General features: G+C 37.6%; 1 protein-coding gene across 2 annotated transcripts in view; it reads right to left on the reverse strand.

Annotated features, from left to right (window-relative positions):
- ANO4 (anoctamin 4) overlaps window positions 1–18,022 on the reverse strand; it is a gene marked incomplete at both ends in the record, with an annotated part of 438,431 nt that overhangs the window by 191,301 nt on the left and 229,108 nt on the right. Inside the window, one exon of one of the 2 annotated variants that reach the window (XM_080705232.1) lies at window positions 15,763–15,867. The exons of the other annotated variant lie outside the window; for it this stretch is intronic. Within the exon in view, the coding sequence (XP_080561358.1) occupies window positions 15,763–15,867 (105 nt within the window). The remainder of the gene's footprint in view (window positions 1–15,762; window positions 15,868–18,022) is intronic. 2 annotated transcript variants of the gene reach the window in all.

The raw sequence follows: 18,022 nt of genomic DNA on the forward strand, positions 1-18,022 counted from the left end.
CATGCATAGTTGATTTATCACAGCAGTAAACGTAAATTAATATGCTTTCTGTAGGTTTTTAGACCATAAGTTTATAGAGAAGAAAACATCTAGGTATTTTCATACAGTGAGAGTTTTGGAGCACCAACAGCGAGCCAGGGCCTGCGCCGTGGAGCACAATAGCTTTTCAAGGAGTCCAGCAAGTGTAGTGTGTTGAGAGGTGACCAGACCGGGAACACCCAACCTAATGAAGCTTCACCACCCCCATTATTTTTCTGTCTCTACTCACTCCCTTCCCAGCACTGAACACAACTTGTAATTACTTTGTTTGTTCACTAGTTTACTTGTTTGTGGGTGGTTTAGCTTATTACCATGCGAGTTCCCTAGGTCAGGGGCCTTATCTTGTCTTGACTGATCCTCAGAGAACCTGCATACATCATTTGTTGGGTGACAGGATGAAGTCTGTAATGTGCTCAGTCTGATGACTCTGGAGCCCCCTTTTCTCTAACATCCCATGGACCTGGGGCTCTGCATATATATTTTTCCAATGTGATTCTTAGGCACAAAACAGGACTTTGTAGACAGTGATTAAATTTCAAGTAGATATTGATTAGATTTAGAACAATTAAATAAAGATGTCAAATAAAAAGTCAGACAACTTGCTTGCTATTCCAAACTCTGCCATGTAGCCATGTGAATTTTAACTTGTTTCATCACTGGTAAAGCAGAGATAGAAAAGTTCTTTCTCAGGCTGGCTTCTATACTTTGGCTCTTAAATGTCCCCCGAGGCTCATGTATTAAAGATGCTAGTTTGGTGCAAATGGGAGATGATGGACACTTTAAGAGGTGGGGCCAACTGTGAGGTCGTCTGGTCATGAGAGCATGTCCTTAAAGGGGCAAGTGATCCCCAGCCCTTCCTTTGCCTCTCTTTTTCTGATAACAGCCATTAATTGAGTGGATCTGCTCTGTATCCATTCCTCATGATGATGTTCTGCCCACTACAGGACCAAAAGCATTGGGGCCAACCAACTACGGATGGAAGCCTTCAAAATTGTAAGTCAAAACAAAGCATTTCTCTGTGTAAATTTCTCATCTCAGGTTTATGTCATGGTAACAAAAAGCTAGCAGGGAAAATTGGTGCTGAGAAGTTGAGTCATAACTGTGACTATACCTGATGATGTGGAAAAACCTTTGGAATTGGTTTGCAGGAGGAGTGTGGAAAAATTTAGAGAAACAAGCTGGAAAAAGCCTAGCATGCTGTAAGCAGAGTTGATTGGGAGATTCTGGTGAGGGCTTGGGTGACTAGAACGCTGAAAGAAATGTGCACAGCACAGGCTGTGCTGATGAGGCTTCAAATCCATTCAGGAGCCTCCTGGAAACTGGACTAAAGGCCACCAGTTATTACACAGTGAGGAACTAGGATGCATTATGCCCACACTTCAAGACTTTATAGGAGGCTGAGTTTAAAAGGGATGGATGTGTTTATCTGGGGGAGGAAATTTCAAGGCAGAAAACCACTCAGGCAGTGTGGCCTGGGCATTTCTCGGTGTTTTTAGTCAAATTTACAGTAAGAATTGGGAGCAAAGTGGAACAGAGTAGAAGATTTGTGCATAGGTGCAGCCAAAAAGGGTGAATTTTCTAAAGACATTAGCACTGTGTTGTTGCTGTTGTATTTATTTGTTTTTTAAAATTGTGAGACAGCATCTTACTAAATTGTGCAGGCTAGTCTCAAACTTGCAATCCTCCTGCTTCCTAAGATTACAGTCATGAGTCACCAAACCTGGCAGATTAGTACTGTTTTTTAAAAAATCAATACAATAGAAAAAAAAAACAATACAATAGGAATAAAGTCTGGAGGGACTCTCAGAAATCAGAAAGACCCCATCCAATGAATGCTCAGAGATATAAGTTCTTACTAAGTCCTTGCGGGGCAGTCTTTCAATAACAGAGCTCTGGGGTGTCCTGCTAGCTGAGAATTGCCTAAATTGGCAAGGCAATGATGCAGCCATGTTCATGTCAACCTAGGCACAGCTCACACTGGTGTCAGAACTCAGCACTGACCATGTGGTGTCGGCTTTGCAGGAATGCAGAATGCAAAAGATCATGAAATCTTCCAAGGAGATTTCAAAGGAAACCCTGGGAGGCCAGGGTAATGCGTGGAGCTGTGAGAGTAAAGTCAAAAGTGCAATAAAGACCTCAGGAAGCTACTGATGCCAGATGTGTGGAATGCCTGCCGAAGGGAGCTCCAGGTAGCATACAGAGCCAGGGCCAGGAGGCTGGTGATGTGATGTGCAGCCAGGCAGGCCATAAGGGTGGGCCTGCCAAAACTTTTGGGAGCACACATCCCTTCACAGTGCACCCAGACGTTGGACATAGAACCTGCCATCCTCCTGTCTCAGCCTCCCAAGTACTGGGATTACAAGTGTGAGCCATCCTGCCCAGCCAAAATCTATTTTTAAAGGCCTAACTTTTAGCTAGGTACTAGTTGGAGGCAGTGATAAGCATTTGTATCAGGCCTTCTGGTCATCAAAGCATACCTCTGAAGGAAATAATGGGACTCTGGCCCCTTCCTTGTCCTCTCTTTTTCATATCCCGGCCATGGGATGAGCAGCTTTGCTTTGTCATGAGCTCCCTGCCAGGTGCTGCCTCACCAAAGGCCCAGAGCAATGAGGCCAACTGTCCAAAACTGAACCAAAGTAAACCTTTTATCTTTATCAGTTGATTATATCAGGCTTTTGTTACAGTAACAGAAAGCTGCCTAACACAGTGGAAAAGAGCATTAAAGGAGATAATGGACACATTACCAGGTTGGCTCACAAATGGCAGAACCACAAGAAATGTTGGTTTGTCAATTATAGGATTTTGTACTTCTAAGTTGGTATTTTACTCTTATCAGTAGAAGAAGGCAGAAAAGATAGTTAAAAGTTCAAATGGTTCACCAGGCATGGTGGCACATGCTTATGATCCCCGCGCTTGGGAGGCAGAGACAGGAGGATCGAGCAGGTTCGAAGCCAGCAGTGCTAGCTTAAGACACCCTGTTTCCAAATAAAAATATAAAAATAGGTCTGGGAGTGTAACCTGGAGGTAGAAGGGTTTCCAGGAACCCCAGCAGTACCACCACCAAAAAAAAAAAAAAAAAACTTCAAATGGTTCTTGTGAGGAATGGACTTGGATGGGGTGTGAGAAAGGATGGAAGCTATAGAAGACAGTAAGATTTGTATCTAGACAATGACTGGCTCAATTAATGAGAAATCCTTTTCATTTACTTTCCTCCCTTCCTCACTCCCTCTTTCCTTCCTTTGTTTGTTTCTTGTTTTAGCACTGAGGATTTTTTCAAATTTTTAGAAATTTAATACATATATAATATTTACTTCATTATTTGAAATAAATATTTTATTGGTGCATTATAGTCTCACACCATAATGTATATCATGTTACAATGGCACATATTCACACAGTACTTTATTGCCTGGCCTTCCCATTTCCCTACCTCCCAGTACGAAGTGCCCAGATCGACAATGTTATACTCACATATATACACGTGGTCAAAGGTGGCATTTCCACTAATGAACCTCAGTCTTCCTCCTCCCCTTCCCTTCCTTCCTGGCTTTACTAAGGATCTCCTCCATTATCTGGAATCCTTCTGGTATCTCAAATACTCCCTAGCTTGAGCATATTAGAGAAAATATAGGTCCCTTCTCTTTCTGTGCTTGGCTAATCTCACTTAACATAATGTTCTCCAGTTCTTTCCATCTTCTTACGAATGACATAATTTTGTTCTTTATTATTGAGTAGGATTCCATTATGTATATTTCCCATAATTTTGTAATCCATTCATCTGTTGATGGAAACATAGGTTGGTCCCGTAACTTTGCTATTGTAAATTGTGCTGCTATAAACATGGGTAGGCACACATTGCTGTAGTTCCCTGGTTTCAAACCCTTTAGAAAGATACCAAATTAGCTCTTACCCAGTGTTGATATTGCTATGTTTGTTAAAGTACATCATATGTGCGGGGTGTGGTGGCGCACGCTTGTAATCCCTGAGCTTGAGAGGCGGAGACAGGAGGATCGCGCTGGTTCGAAGCCAGCCTTGCTGGCTTTAGAGACCCTGTTTCCAAATAAAAATATAAAACATAGGTCTGGGAGTGTAGCCTGGATGTAGAAGTTTTTCTAAGTTTTTAGAAGTTTTCTAAGGAATCAACACACTGATCTCTATAGTGACTGAACAGTTTGCTCTTCCACCAGGAGTGCAGAAGAGTTACTATTTCCTCACATCCTCACCAACATTTGTTGTTAACTGACTTCCTTATGCTTGCCATTCTGATTGGGGTTAGATGAAATCTCAGCATAGTTTTGATTTGCATCTTCCTGATGGCTAATGATGTAGAACATTTTTTCATGTATCTATTGGCCATTTTCTTTTGCAGAGTATCTATTCAATTCAGTTGCCCATTTCTTGATTGGGTTATTTGGTTTTCTAGTGTAAAGTCTTTTAAGCTCTTTGTATATTCTGGATATTAACCCTTTATCATAGGAATAGCTGATAAAGATCTCCTATTCTGTAGGTTTTCTCTTTAGATTCTTGATGATTTATTTGATGAGCAGAAACTTTTTAGTTTGATGGCATCCACTTGTTAATTCTTGTTTTAATTTCCCGAGCTTTAGAGATCTTATTGAGGAAGTTACTACCTGGAGTGTTAAATGTAAGCCCTTCTCTCCTAGCTTCATGGTCTTGGCCTAACTTCTAGGTCTTTGATCCATCTTGAGTCGATTTCTGTGCAGGAGGAAAGGTAAGGATTTTGTTCCATTTTTCTACAAATAAATAGCCACTTCTCCCAGCACCATTTGTTGAAAAGGCTGTCTTTTCTCCAGCATATGTATTTGGCCCCTTTTTCAAAGATCAATTGACTATAAGTGTATGGGTTTGTTTCTGTATCTTCTATTTTGTTCCATTGGTCTGTGTACCTGATTTTGTGCCAACACCATACTATTTTAATTACTATTGCTCTATAGTATTATTTGAAGTCAGGAATTGTGCTGCCTCCTGCATGGTTCTTATTGCTGAGAATTGCTTTAGCTATTTGGGGTCTTTTGTTCCTCCATATGAAATCCATGACTGATTCTTTTCTAGGTCTATGAATAATGTCACTGGTATTTTGTTAGGGATTGCATTGATTCTGTGGATCACTTTGGCAGAATGGCCATTTTTTTAAGATTTACATTTAGGTCTTTTATCTATTTTGAGTTAATATTTGTATATGGTGTTACGTAGGGTCCAATTTTATTCTTTTTCATGTAATTATTATTTTTCAACAATATTTAGTGAAAAGATTATTTCCTTCACCAAATGTTCTCAGAATGGCCATTTTGATGATATTTATTCTGCCAATCTACCAGCAAGGGAGATCTTTCCATCTTCTAAGGTCTCCTCCAATTTCTTTCTTTAGTGTTTTATAAATTTCCATTGTAGAAGTATTTTAATGTCTTTGACTAGGTACATTTCTAGGCATTTTATTGGTTTTGAGATTATCGTTAATGAAATTATTTTCTGTATTTCTTTCTTTATGGATTCATGGTTGGCATATAGATAAGCTACTAATTTCTTTAGGTTGATTTTGTGTCCCTCCACTTTGATGAATTGGCTAGTTATCTAATAGTCTTCCAGTTGAGATTTTTGGGTCTTCTAGTTATAGGATAATGTCATTTGCAAACAAAAATAATTTTAATTCTTTTACTATTTGAATTTTATATCCTCCTCTTGTCATTTTTCTCTGGCAAGAGCCTCGAGGATTATATTGAAAAGAAGTGTTTATAGCAGGCATCCTTGTCTTGTTCCTGATTTTAAAGGAAATGCTTGTAGTTTTTCCCCATTCAATATGATGTTGGCTTTGGGTTTTTGTATATTGCCTTAATGATGTTGAGATACATTCCTTCTGTTCCAATTTTCTTCAATGTTTTTTAACATGAATAGGTGTTGGATTTTGTCAAATGCTTTTTCAACAACTAGTGATATGATCATGTGATTTTTGTCCTCAGTTCTACTTATGTGGTGAATAACATGTAGTGATTTGCATATGTTGAACCAGCCTTGCTTTCCTGGGATGAAAACAACTTGGTCGTGCTTGTGATTTATAATTTTGTGATTTTAGAATTGTGGTGTAGAATTTTCTTGATCTAGTTTTGAATGCACATAGGTAGTATTCTGTTTAGAATTTTTGCATCTATGTTCATCAAAGATATCAGTCTGTAGTTTTCTTTTCTTGAAGTATCCACATTTGGTTTTGGAATTAGTGTGATACTGGCCTCATAGAAGGAGTTTGGAAGAATTCCATTTCTTTTGATTTCACAGAACAAGTCATGGAGTATTGGGTTTAGTTTTTCTCTAAAAGTTTTGTAAAATTCAGCTAGAATTCCATCTCGGCCTGGGCTTTTCTTTGATGGCAGAATTTTTATTTCTGGTCTATTTCTTTGCTTGCTATCGGTCAGTTTAGGTGTTCAAAATCCTCTTGGTTCAATTCAGGTAGGTTTTATGTAGCACTGAGGATTGTACACAGGGGTGTTCTACCTCAAAGCTACACTCCAGCCCAACTTTTATTTATATTTATTTATTTATTTATTTATTTATTTATTCATTCATTCATTTATTTATTTATTTATTTATTTTTGGTGGTACTGGGGTTCCTGGAAGCCCTTCTTCCTCCGGGCTACACTCCCAGATCTATTTTTTTTTTTATACTTTTTAATTTGGAAACAGGGTCTCCTAAAGCCAGCGCGGCTGGCTTCGAACCTGCGTGATCCTCCTGTCTCCACCTCCCAAGCGTGGGGATTACAAGCGTGCAACACCATGCCCGGCCCTGCCCAATTTTTAAAAAAAATTTTAAACAGGGTCTTGCAAAATTGCTAAGGCTGGCCTTGAACCTGAGATCCTCCTATCTGAGCCTCTCCTAAGTATAGAGATTATAGGTGTGCACCACCACACCCAGTGAAGAAACTCTTGCATCCACAAAAATTGCCCTATGATTTTGCCAAGGATATAAAAGTACTAGATCATTTTAGTGTTGACACAACCCATTCATCAAAGTCCTCTATGTCTGTGTTTATCAACTGGGATCAATTTTATCTCCTAGGTAAACACGTGGCATTGTTAGGAGACAATCTTTAATGACAGTACTGGGGAGAGAGTAGAAGCCAGAGAGGCTGCTAAACATTTGACAATATACAGGATAGTCCCTGTAACAAAGAGTTATCTAGTTCATAAAATCAACACACTAATCCTCTCTTATTCACAGTTTCTGTTTTTTTTCTGTCTCAATTAGCTGTGATTATCCATGGCCCAAAAATAGGAAAAAAAATTTTTTCTATTTTAAAAAATAAATTTTCTATTTATATTTATAAATATATTTATATTTATAATATATTTTCTATTTATAAAAAAATAAATGGAAAATTCCAGAAATAAATAACTCATATATTTTAGATCCTCACTATTCTGAGCATTATAATGAAGTCTCAACCTATTCCTTTACATCCTTTCCAGAAATGAATCATCCCTTTGTCCAGTGGGCCTGTTCTGCACATGCCACACACCTGTGTTGGTCACTGAGGAGCCATCTTGGTTATCTGTATAGTACAGTGGGCTTGGTACTTGCACACTTTTAGGCATCCACGTGTGGTCTTGGAGTATCTCTCCTGTTGACTATGGGTGAGTACCATAGTATTGAGTTTGAAAAAAATCCTAATCTACATTAAGCAGCTCAACTATTTAATTCTAGAGGAAGCAGTAAAGAGGAAAGAGAGAAAAACCCTTCAGTTCCCTATTGTTGCCCATCTATCTGGAAGTCATGGTGGGGCTGCCACCCTCTGAGTACTCAGGGAAATCAGTATGCCGAAGCAATCTGTTAGCAACTATGAATATGAAGGTATCCTTATCACCTGACAGCTTCTCAATGGCTTCAACAGAGATTCAGAAACCCTCAGCTATCAGAGAATGTGTCCAATAAGAATGCTGTGGAGTTCATCAGTTCTCCAAAGTCACAGAAAACATGGGCTCATCGTCAATATTTCATCGCTCTAATATTATCAGCTTTAACTATAAGCTAAGGCTTATGAACAAAGCAAAATATTCTTTTTTTGTGGTACTGGGGATGGAATCCAGGGGCATTGTACCTCTGAGCTATACCCACAGCCCTAATTTTTAGTCTTTGATTGTTGAAACAGGGTCTCACTGAGTTGTGAATGGCCTCACTAAGTAGTAAGTAATTCTTTAGAGAAGAGAGATCACAAATTGAGTGCAAGAACTCTAAGAAGTAGATTAACTAATTATGAATTATTTTCTGCCATTAGTTCATTGACACAACATTTAGTGTTAGGTGCTGGGAGTTATAAGGGTGAAGATATCAGAAGGAAATCCTTGCTCTTGGAGGCAAACAGGTGAAATAGAGAAGCCGGTACCATAAAGGCAACACATAAAATACACAATGTTCTTTGAAAATAGTCTAAAAGAGAGTAGGAACTAAAACCAAACATATCCAAGAGTTTGATTAATTGCTCTTTTCTTTGCTTTTCTCACATTTTTTAAATGCAGCAGAATAACCCCTCCTTGGCATCTCAGTATTTTTGTTTGATGCAGACAAAATGAGGTAAAATTATAGGTCATTGAAGAATACGTATGAGGACTTTGCAGTGTAATTCATGTATCTATATTTGTTCTCTAGAGTGCCAGTTCATTATGCTATTTTTGTCTTAAGTTCCAAATTATTACATCTGATACTCAGAGTTTTGATGACATCTCATTTTCACTTCAAAGCATCACTAGGAACACACAATAAAGGACACCTTTGGGGATAATTCAGAATGCAAAAAAAATGCTTATGTCTCAATTTTAAGACTTATCAGACTGTTTTATAGCAGGCCCATCATCTTTAGGTCTGAACTCAGTTCCTTTCAGGTAACTGACTTAAGGACTAGCAAACAGAAGGCACTCAATGTCCATTTAAAAAATTTAAAAAGCTAACTGTAAGATTGTCAATTGATATTTTTCTCTTCTAATTATTTTACTGAGATTGCCTCAAAGTGTCTGTTTTCTTCTTTGGATCAGAGGGTAAGTGTGGAGGAAGGGAGAGGTGAGACAAAAGGGAGGTGAGTGAAATTTAGAAGATCTACTGCATATTAGGATTGTCAGGTTATTGTCTCATTTCATCTTCAGAACGACCCATGAGACAGATATTAAAAAAAAAGCCAGGTTCATAAATGCTAAGTACAGCTGCACAGTGAGTAAGTGGCAAAGATGAATTCTAACCCAGCTCTGACTCCTGAATCCATGTTCCTGCCAGCCGGCTTCTTGTTTGTGTGCAGAGAATTCTGCTGTTCTGAAATCATGTTTGGCTTTCAAGAACAGGAAGTCATTTAACCACCAAGCAATTATCTTGTCACTGTCTTAACATTCATCTGAATAAAGCTACACTTCACATCTGTAGCCCAACAGGTCTGACATTTTTAAAAATTTGACAAATAGATCAAATTAAATGTTTTTAAAATACAGAGAACTATACAGACACAGCACAGCTTTCAGCACATTAGGCTGGGATTTTAAGAGCTAAACACTACTTCACATTTCTATGACATGAGTAAGCTGGGACTCTCTTGATGTTCATTACTCTTCAAATGTCACCGAGAGCATCCCCAAGGCACAGGCTGCTTGGTTTACTGGTAAGAAATAAAGGAGGACCTAATTTGAAGAACTATATAACTAAAGGAACCGGGGAGGACACAAATGCTTCCTTAGTTGATCCTATTCTTTCCAATAAGGTCAACGGTTTTCAAAGTGGGTTCCCTCAATCTTCAGGACCCTTTTGAGAAACTTTAGGGGCCACAAAAGGGGCAAACAGAAAACTGAGTAGATAAAGGCCAGTTTTTACTCCCATCAATACCAAAGAGCTCAGTTTCCAGCTCAGGATTTCATATATTGGAGTTAGACCTTAAAAATACATGAGGGAGAAGAAAACAGATTCTGCTACTTTAAAAAGTCCAGAAGCTTTTGCTAATAGGTTCTGGCAATTAAACAGCTATGTTAACATCTCCCTAAAGAAAACCTGGGGTTCTAATTGTTATAAACCTGAGAGCATACACCTTCCCTCTGCCACAGAGGAAGTTACTTGGAATACTTTGAGACTCAAAATATGGCTTTGCAAACAAACAAAAAGTCATGAGACTTTTTTTTAATGTATGGTCATTTTTAAAAAATGCCATTGTTTCTTCCTGGCTCAGTAATGGCCCTGTTTATAAAACAACACAGATCATGCATTGCGTACACCCACAGCACACATAGCCAAGAACATTCACTTGTTCCTGGGACAGCAGGACAAGCCTGTTTTCTATAAGGAGCTTCTCTTGCTACTACTTTAGTCTAAAGGAAAGACAGGCACCTTGGTTATTCCTGTGACATGGTAGGTAATGGCGGGCCCGCTTACAACCCTGGAGTGATGTTTAGAGCACCGTGTGCCTCATTCAAGGTTTGTACTTTAGCACTGGCTACCTTTTAGCCACATAAATGATGTCAATGATATTCTGCATAAGAAAACCTCATCATCTACTGACCATGATTTCCCCTTCTTTGAAAAGAGTGTGAGTGTTGGATTCAGACAGATCTGAGTTGGAATGTAGCCCTTCCGCTTCCTAGCTACCGGATCAAGCTACTGAACTTATTCAAGCTGTAACTTCCTTATCTTATAAATTCCACTTCCCAGGCAGGATGTTGTGAAGAATAGACAAGGATGGTAGTCAACACTCACACAGGGCTTACAATACAACAGGCACTACGCTAAGGGCTTTACAGAAATTTACTAAAGCTATTTCCCTTCTATCGATGTGCAAACTAAGGCAAAGGGAGTTAAAGGCTAAATAAAATAATATAATACAAGTAAAAGGTCACCCATAGTGTTGCCAGATAAAATCACATGCTCAACACATGCCAGTCCCCTACCCCTTGCCAACCTCCCCTCTGAAACAGCATGATCAAACAGGTTAAAAAAAAGTGGACTCAAAATGAGTCCCTGGATGTCTAGGACTCCATTTCCTAAGCCACAGATGCATACACTACCACTGCCACAGCAATAGATACGTGGTCATTCAGGGCATATGCACATTGCAAGGGTCAGGCCACAGGCAGCCGCCACCCATGCCTCCCAACCCTCCAGTGTCTCATGTTAAACACTATGTTTTCCCTTTTCCCTGCATGAGAACCTAACGGAACATAACACAGCTCAGCCTTCCAGGGTGTGAATGCCACTTGAGAGTTCCTGGAGTCTACATCCCTCTGCACTGGTAATCAAAGAAAGAAAAAACTAAGAAAACAATAAGAAAGGTGAGTGACAAAGGGTGAGGGACAAATAATTTCTTGACAGGGGGGTGGGTGTTGGTAATAACTTAAGGCAAGAATTAAAAGGTTCAATGTAACCTTTGAATGACAACTTTGCAGTGGTTAGCTAATATAACAAATGTTTATACTCATACATACACATTCCTGTTTTGTGGATTGTAGAACTTTCCAAGACATTATTTCACAAATAAACACCTAAAAATGTGTAGCTCTTAATGCTTTGGTGACAAAAGGGCAGGATTTTTTGGATTTTATTGAGGCCATATGTATAATAGACACTCCAGTTTTGGGGGGATGTACTGGATATTGAGCTAAGAGGCACTTTGCTACTGAGCTATACCTCCAGCCCTATTTTACTTTTTTATTTCAAAAATGTGTTTCACTAAGTTGCTGAGGGTCTTGTAAATTATCAAGATTGGCTCCAGAACCTGTAATCCTCTTGTCTCAGCCTCCCAGATAGTAGAATTACAGGCATGTGCCACCATACCCAGCTGACACTCAGCTATTTAGACTAGATATAGAAGGTCCCAAAATTAATAGGTAAGATACGCTCAAGAGTTAAAAATTGACATATGGCTAATAGACTATTAGACCTATTGACCTTAATAGATAAACTAATGAGTTAAGAATTGACCTATGACTTTGTTATCATTACATCAAATCAAATCTCTCTCCAAATTCCCATTGCACTGGCTTGGTGGACAATTTAATTTCGATCATTACTGATATTCCTACTTTCCTGCCTCATGTACCCAGGATGGTGCTAATGACCCAGGAGTATGGCAAAGACCACAACACATAGACCATGCATGTCTCCAACCACAGTGGGTACTGCTGAGCTGCTCACCTTCCAAGTCTACAGTGGAATTTATTCATTCACTCATCCATTAGCAAATATTTATTAAGTACCTATCACACTGCATGCTCTGTTCAAGACACAAGGACACAATAGAGGCAGAGAAAGATAAGCCTCTAGAGGCAAGGCTTCTGCCACTGCTGGCAGTTCAGGAAACTCCATGCTACATCCCTGGCACACAGCAGCCATTCCCAGACCTCCATCCACACTGCCAGACGTCCTACTACTTCTTGTAGTAAATTCCGAGGAAGTTAGTCTCAGGAAGTTTCCTCTCTCTCTCTCTCTCTCCCCCCCTCTCTCTTTCGTTCTCTCTCCCTCCCCCATTTCTTTTTCTCTTATCTAAGCATCAGTCTCTCAGAAGCTCAGATTTCCAAAATTAAAAAATCAGCAACTTTAAACAATACAAAACTCTGTTAAAACAAGACTTCAAGAGAACTGGGTGCCTTATTGGAATGGGAGGGAACTGTGAGACCAGAGAGGAAAGAAAAATAACATCAAGGAGAAAAGCCACACACACAAATAAACATCTTGTAACATTACATTTTGAACAATACAATAAGATACGATCTATAAACAGTTTTCTTTTTCAAATTAGACTTTGTACCAAAATGTTCACCACAGCTTTAAAGTCTCACAGCAAGCACAGTTCCTGAGAAGTGACAGGCTAGTGATGGGTGGATGGAAAAGTAATTATTTTCTTTCATATAAGCTCTCCATCTAATAAGAAGAATCTGAAAACCAACTTGAGTATAGCCAGTTACTTCAAGACATCTTCAGTAAGAATGTAGCTATACTTCGTACAGTTATACCATAAGAAAAATAATATAACTGTATTTTGCAATATAGAAGCATAGTAGGAAAACTTGCATCAGATGTAAATAAAATATTTAAAGCCCAAAGCAGTCTATCTTCCTAATCATTTTTATTTACTTTTGTACTTATCAGAACAAGAACTGACATACAGTTAAATACTGACTTTATTACATAGTAACCATACAGCTGAGAAAACTATACACATTTTTTCACTATTAAAATAAAGAAAATAGTATCTACTATTACTGAGGATTCTTTCTTCCTCTCCCTCTCTTTCACATACACATGCACACACACATGCACACATATGCACATGCACACACACATATGCATACACACACACTTGTATCTTGATCTTGAAAGTTACGTCACCACAAAATTTAAAAAATACAGTGAAATTTTTCTATCATCCTGCTAATCTCAACAAAAATTTCTGTGGAAGTGTAGGTATAGTGACATTCAGAATTCTATAATCTATATCATTCCATATTAGTCCCTCAAAGCTTTCTAAACAATCACCTAAGCTGTGGTCCCTTAAAGAACCAAGCTATGTAAATTTACACTAAAAAGATTACAGTGAACTAATAAAACATATCAATTGTATCTGGAACTCAGATAGAAATTTACGGTAAATGAATGGCCAAAATCTTTCTTATCGGAAATGAGCCAGTCTGTGTGGGTGGTTTCCCAATCCAGCATAAAACTTGTTTTATTAACAAGAGAATATATTAGTATTAAAGCATTAGAAAACGTATGAACCTATAAATACTTTTCTCTGCATTTTAAAGTGAAGTAATATTTCCATTTTTATTATGAAATTTAAATATAAAGTAATGACAAATTTATATTTTTCTACCTGTTCATAACATCATTTAAAACTATAGAACAGTTAATATCACATGCAAACATGTCTTTACTAAGATCTACTAATAAAAATTACTATAAAACGAAACCCTTAGTTCATTTTGATATATGTTTATTTAGCCCTAAAAAACATTTATTAAGTTCATCTCTAGCATTTGCATAGAAGCCAATTTTTATCATTTATTAAAAATTTTTAAATCCTTTGAGCACTTGTAAAATCTACCATCTTTCAAATCAAATGAAATTATTACATAATTTTATAACTTTCTATGAAAAGTTATTTTCTTTCCAGTGTCATTAATTTGATTTTTATTCTCCTGGGGAAATTTCTTTTCTTATTCATTAACCCAGTGTGAAGGGATTGCCCAACCAGAACAAATAGCTGGTCCTTTTATATTTGCCACTAAAATATTTCTTTCAAATGTAGCCCTGTCTTCAATTTCAGGATCCTTCATCTCAATGCATTTAAATCCTGAGCCAAGCACATTCATGGAAGGATTAAATGAGGGATAAAACAACTTCCATTCTGGTTTGTTCTCCATTATTTATCCAGTTACTTTGTAACTTAATTTTTCTCCTTCTCAGTTGTCTAACCTGTAAGTTGGATAATTAATTATCCTATAAAGTCAAGAAAATGGTCTAATGATAAGTGGAGATATTTGCTATAAAAATGATGAGACTTGTGATAGAAAAATTATATTAAACCTGGCATGGTGGCTCGTGCTTGTAATCCCAGTACTTAGGAGGCTGAGACAGGAGGATCACACACTTGCAGTCAGCCTCAGCTACTTAGTGAGGCCCTTTGCAACTTAGTGAGACACTGTTTCAAAATAAAGAATAAAAAATAAGGCTAGGGGTGTAGTTCAGAGGTAGAATGCCCCTGGGTTCCATCCCCAGTACCACAAAAAGAAGAAAATTATATGAAGCTGGGGAGATAATTTGGTGGTAGAGCACTTGTCTAGCATGTACCAGAATCTGAGTTCCATCCCCAGCATGAGAGAGAGACAGAGAGAGACACACAGAGAAGAGAGAAAGAGACACAGAGGGGGGGAGAGAGAAAGAGAGGATGAGAGAGAGAGAGAGAGAGAGAGAGAGAGAGAGAGAGAGAGAGAGAGAGACTGTTTCCAAACCTAAGGTAGAAAAACATACAATGGTTCTTTATGTACTGTTTATCATATTTACACCCCTCAAATCTAACATTATATGATACCATTTGATATTAAAAGAGAACTATCAGCATCTAGAATTAAAGCTCTGATAATATAACATGAGTGGTATTGACTTCCTCAATTCTAAATATATAATTTGAATAAATGCTTAGTTATGATAAAACTATACAACATATATAACACAGTCCAAGAAGAACTAACCTTTGATTAACCAAATTGTTTAGAAATAAGAAGTTCACCTCTGGGACATAGCCCATCATGAATAACTCCAAGATACTTGTTTTGGAAAATAAGTTACTGATTTCACCTTATTGCATCGACATTTAATTCTTATCTCTTAACATTTCATCAGAGCATTCATATTTTGAAAGTTATTTTTTTATTATAATTAATCAATAAATAAAAAATTATAGTACTTGAAGGTTTATTAAATATTATAACATTAAATATATAAAATTTATAATTCCTCTATAGGCTTCTTCAAAGATCCTAGTATTATATGGTTCAGTTTCACAAATTAATCCTTTATTTTACAAGCCATCTCTTCTAGTCTCAAAATTGTTTTGCCCAGTGTCTCCATTAAGACATTGGTTTTATTATTTTTTAAAGTTTGTCGTCTAAGGTTTCTAGTTTTATTACCCCCTCCCAATTACCATAATAGCTCCTCCTCTTGTGGTGTATTTAAATTTGAGTGAAACTTACTTTCTTGTATTGCATTAAGAATCTCTGAAAAGTCCACATCACTCTTTGGGCCGTCAGGTAGTATTTGCATATCCAGCTGGTAGCCGTGCAAATCCACACCTCCTTCTGAAGAAATGAAAGATATTCATGGAGTTTGCATTGGTTATCAGAGTGCCCAGCATTTGGGTTTCAAGGAGAAACAATGTCAAAGTCCAAAATGAACAGCTAATTGCTTTGCCAATGATCCTCCCTCTTGGACACATGACTTTAGAAAATGAGAAACACATGCAATCTATTTGTTCCTTATGGGACCAAAAATATTCCTTTGTCTTTCTAGTGCAAAAAGAAAAAAACAGCTTTATTATAATGAAACACATTTTACAGTGTTTGTTGATAATTTTGTAGCTGAAAAATATGTTAGCCTTCATTCAAGGACATATAAAATTATTTCCAGCTTCCACATGGAAAATAAGGAACATTTAACAAAATACTTAGTGATATCATTTTCTTCAAAATTATAATAATTCATTTTGAAGGAAGAATTTAATCTTGTTTATATCACAGAAAACAAGGTATCAATATTTTTTTCCCATCACACTTGGGCTTCCCCTGCAGTGTTTATTTTTCAATTGTACCAGAAACCTCTTTATTTATTCTATGAAGTAGTTAAATTTCTTGCTTTGTGTTTGTGTGATGATTTTGGCATGTTCTAAAGTAGGAAGGTTTTTCTGATGCTCCACATACCTACAGAACATTCAGGGAAGTCAAAGAAAGCAAGATAACAAAAAGTAGCTTTATCATTAGCAATAATACACCTTCTATATTTTTGTTAAAATAATAAGTAAGATCATATCCAATCCAAGAAATCAGAAAAGGTTAAGAGGCAGTGCTAAAATAAACAGACTGATGGATAAAATGGAACATGCCCTATTTTAGTCATTTTATAGAAATAATGCTTTTATAAGTATAGTTTTACATAAATTTCAGTTACATTTTTAAAAGTCAAGAATAAAACATAGTCACATGGATGTTCATTGTAAGAGGAAAATGCCCACAAGTAACAATATAATAGAAAGCAAACCTTGGGAGGACAGGGACTTACCGTACTACATCCATTGCACTTAGTGTCAGGCACAGAGTAGGCCTTCAACTAAGTAGTTGGGTGAATTAATGAGGCTATGCAGGAATTAAGAAATAAATGCACCTAAACAACAAGTAAAGCTATGAGCTCAGTGAGACTTCAGAGGCAGAGAGAACAGCATCCGAATACTTACTAGGTAACACTGGAACCTCTCTAAATCTTAAGCCTCTTCATCTACAAAGTAGGAAAAATTACAGCCTCATAGAGAAGCCACGAAAACTGTTATCATTTAGATATAGAATATCTCCTGGAAGATCTCATAAATCAACATGAAAAAAATGATCACAGTTGAAATGATTGAATCATGAGGGTTCAGTCTTATCAGTGGATGAGTCCATTGATGGATGGATGGATTTATTGTGTGGTAAGCTAAGCACATAGGATGAGGCTGGAGTTGGGGGCCATTGGACGTGTAGCCTTCGGGACTATATTTATGTGTCTCATCTTCCCTCTTTTGATCTCTCTTCCCACTGCCATGCCTGCAGCTCCACAGATTTGACCAAGCCTATCATCAACTGAAGCATCTGAAACCTTCAGACCTGTGAGCAAATTAATGATCCTCCCTCTAAACTGTGGTCATCGGGTATCTTGGGGTCACATCACTGAGAATGCTGACTGAAACAAGGATTGAGTACACAAAAAGCTCTTAGCTGTTTCATAGTCAATACTCAATAAATGGAAGCTTTTACTATTATCACCCATACTGACTTATTAAAGCAACACTGGTATTTATACAGAAAATATATAACTATTGAATAATGTGAAAGAAGTCAGAAGTCAGTTCCTTGGGACTTCAGTATGCACTTCTGTGACTACCAAGAACCACAGTACATCATTGCAGCACAGCGGCAAACTTTCCAAATTCACACACGCAATTGCTTCATTGCAAAATCTGAAGTTTCCTATGGGCCAGATTCTCAGGATGAAGATGCCGTTCTACTGGCCCACAGTTAAAATATTTTTCTATCCCATGACCATCTACTTCTCATGGGTAGAAAAAAAATTCCATATCTTTTTTATTTTTAATTGGTACATTGTAGTTGTACATCTTAATGGGGCACAAGATGGTAGAGGCATAACATGCACATATCACTCATTTAGCCCTTTCCCCATTCCCACTGCATTTCCTCCCTCTCCCAT

Source organism: Muscardinus avellanarius (genome assembly GCF_963383645.1).
Source record: "Muscardinus avellanarius genome assembly, chromosome: 11".
Taxonomy (NCBI): Eukaryota; Metazoa; Chordata; class Mammalia; order Rodentia; family Gliridae; genus Muscardinus; species Muscardinus avellanarius.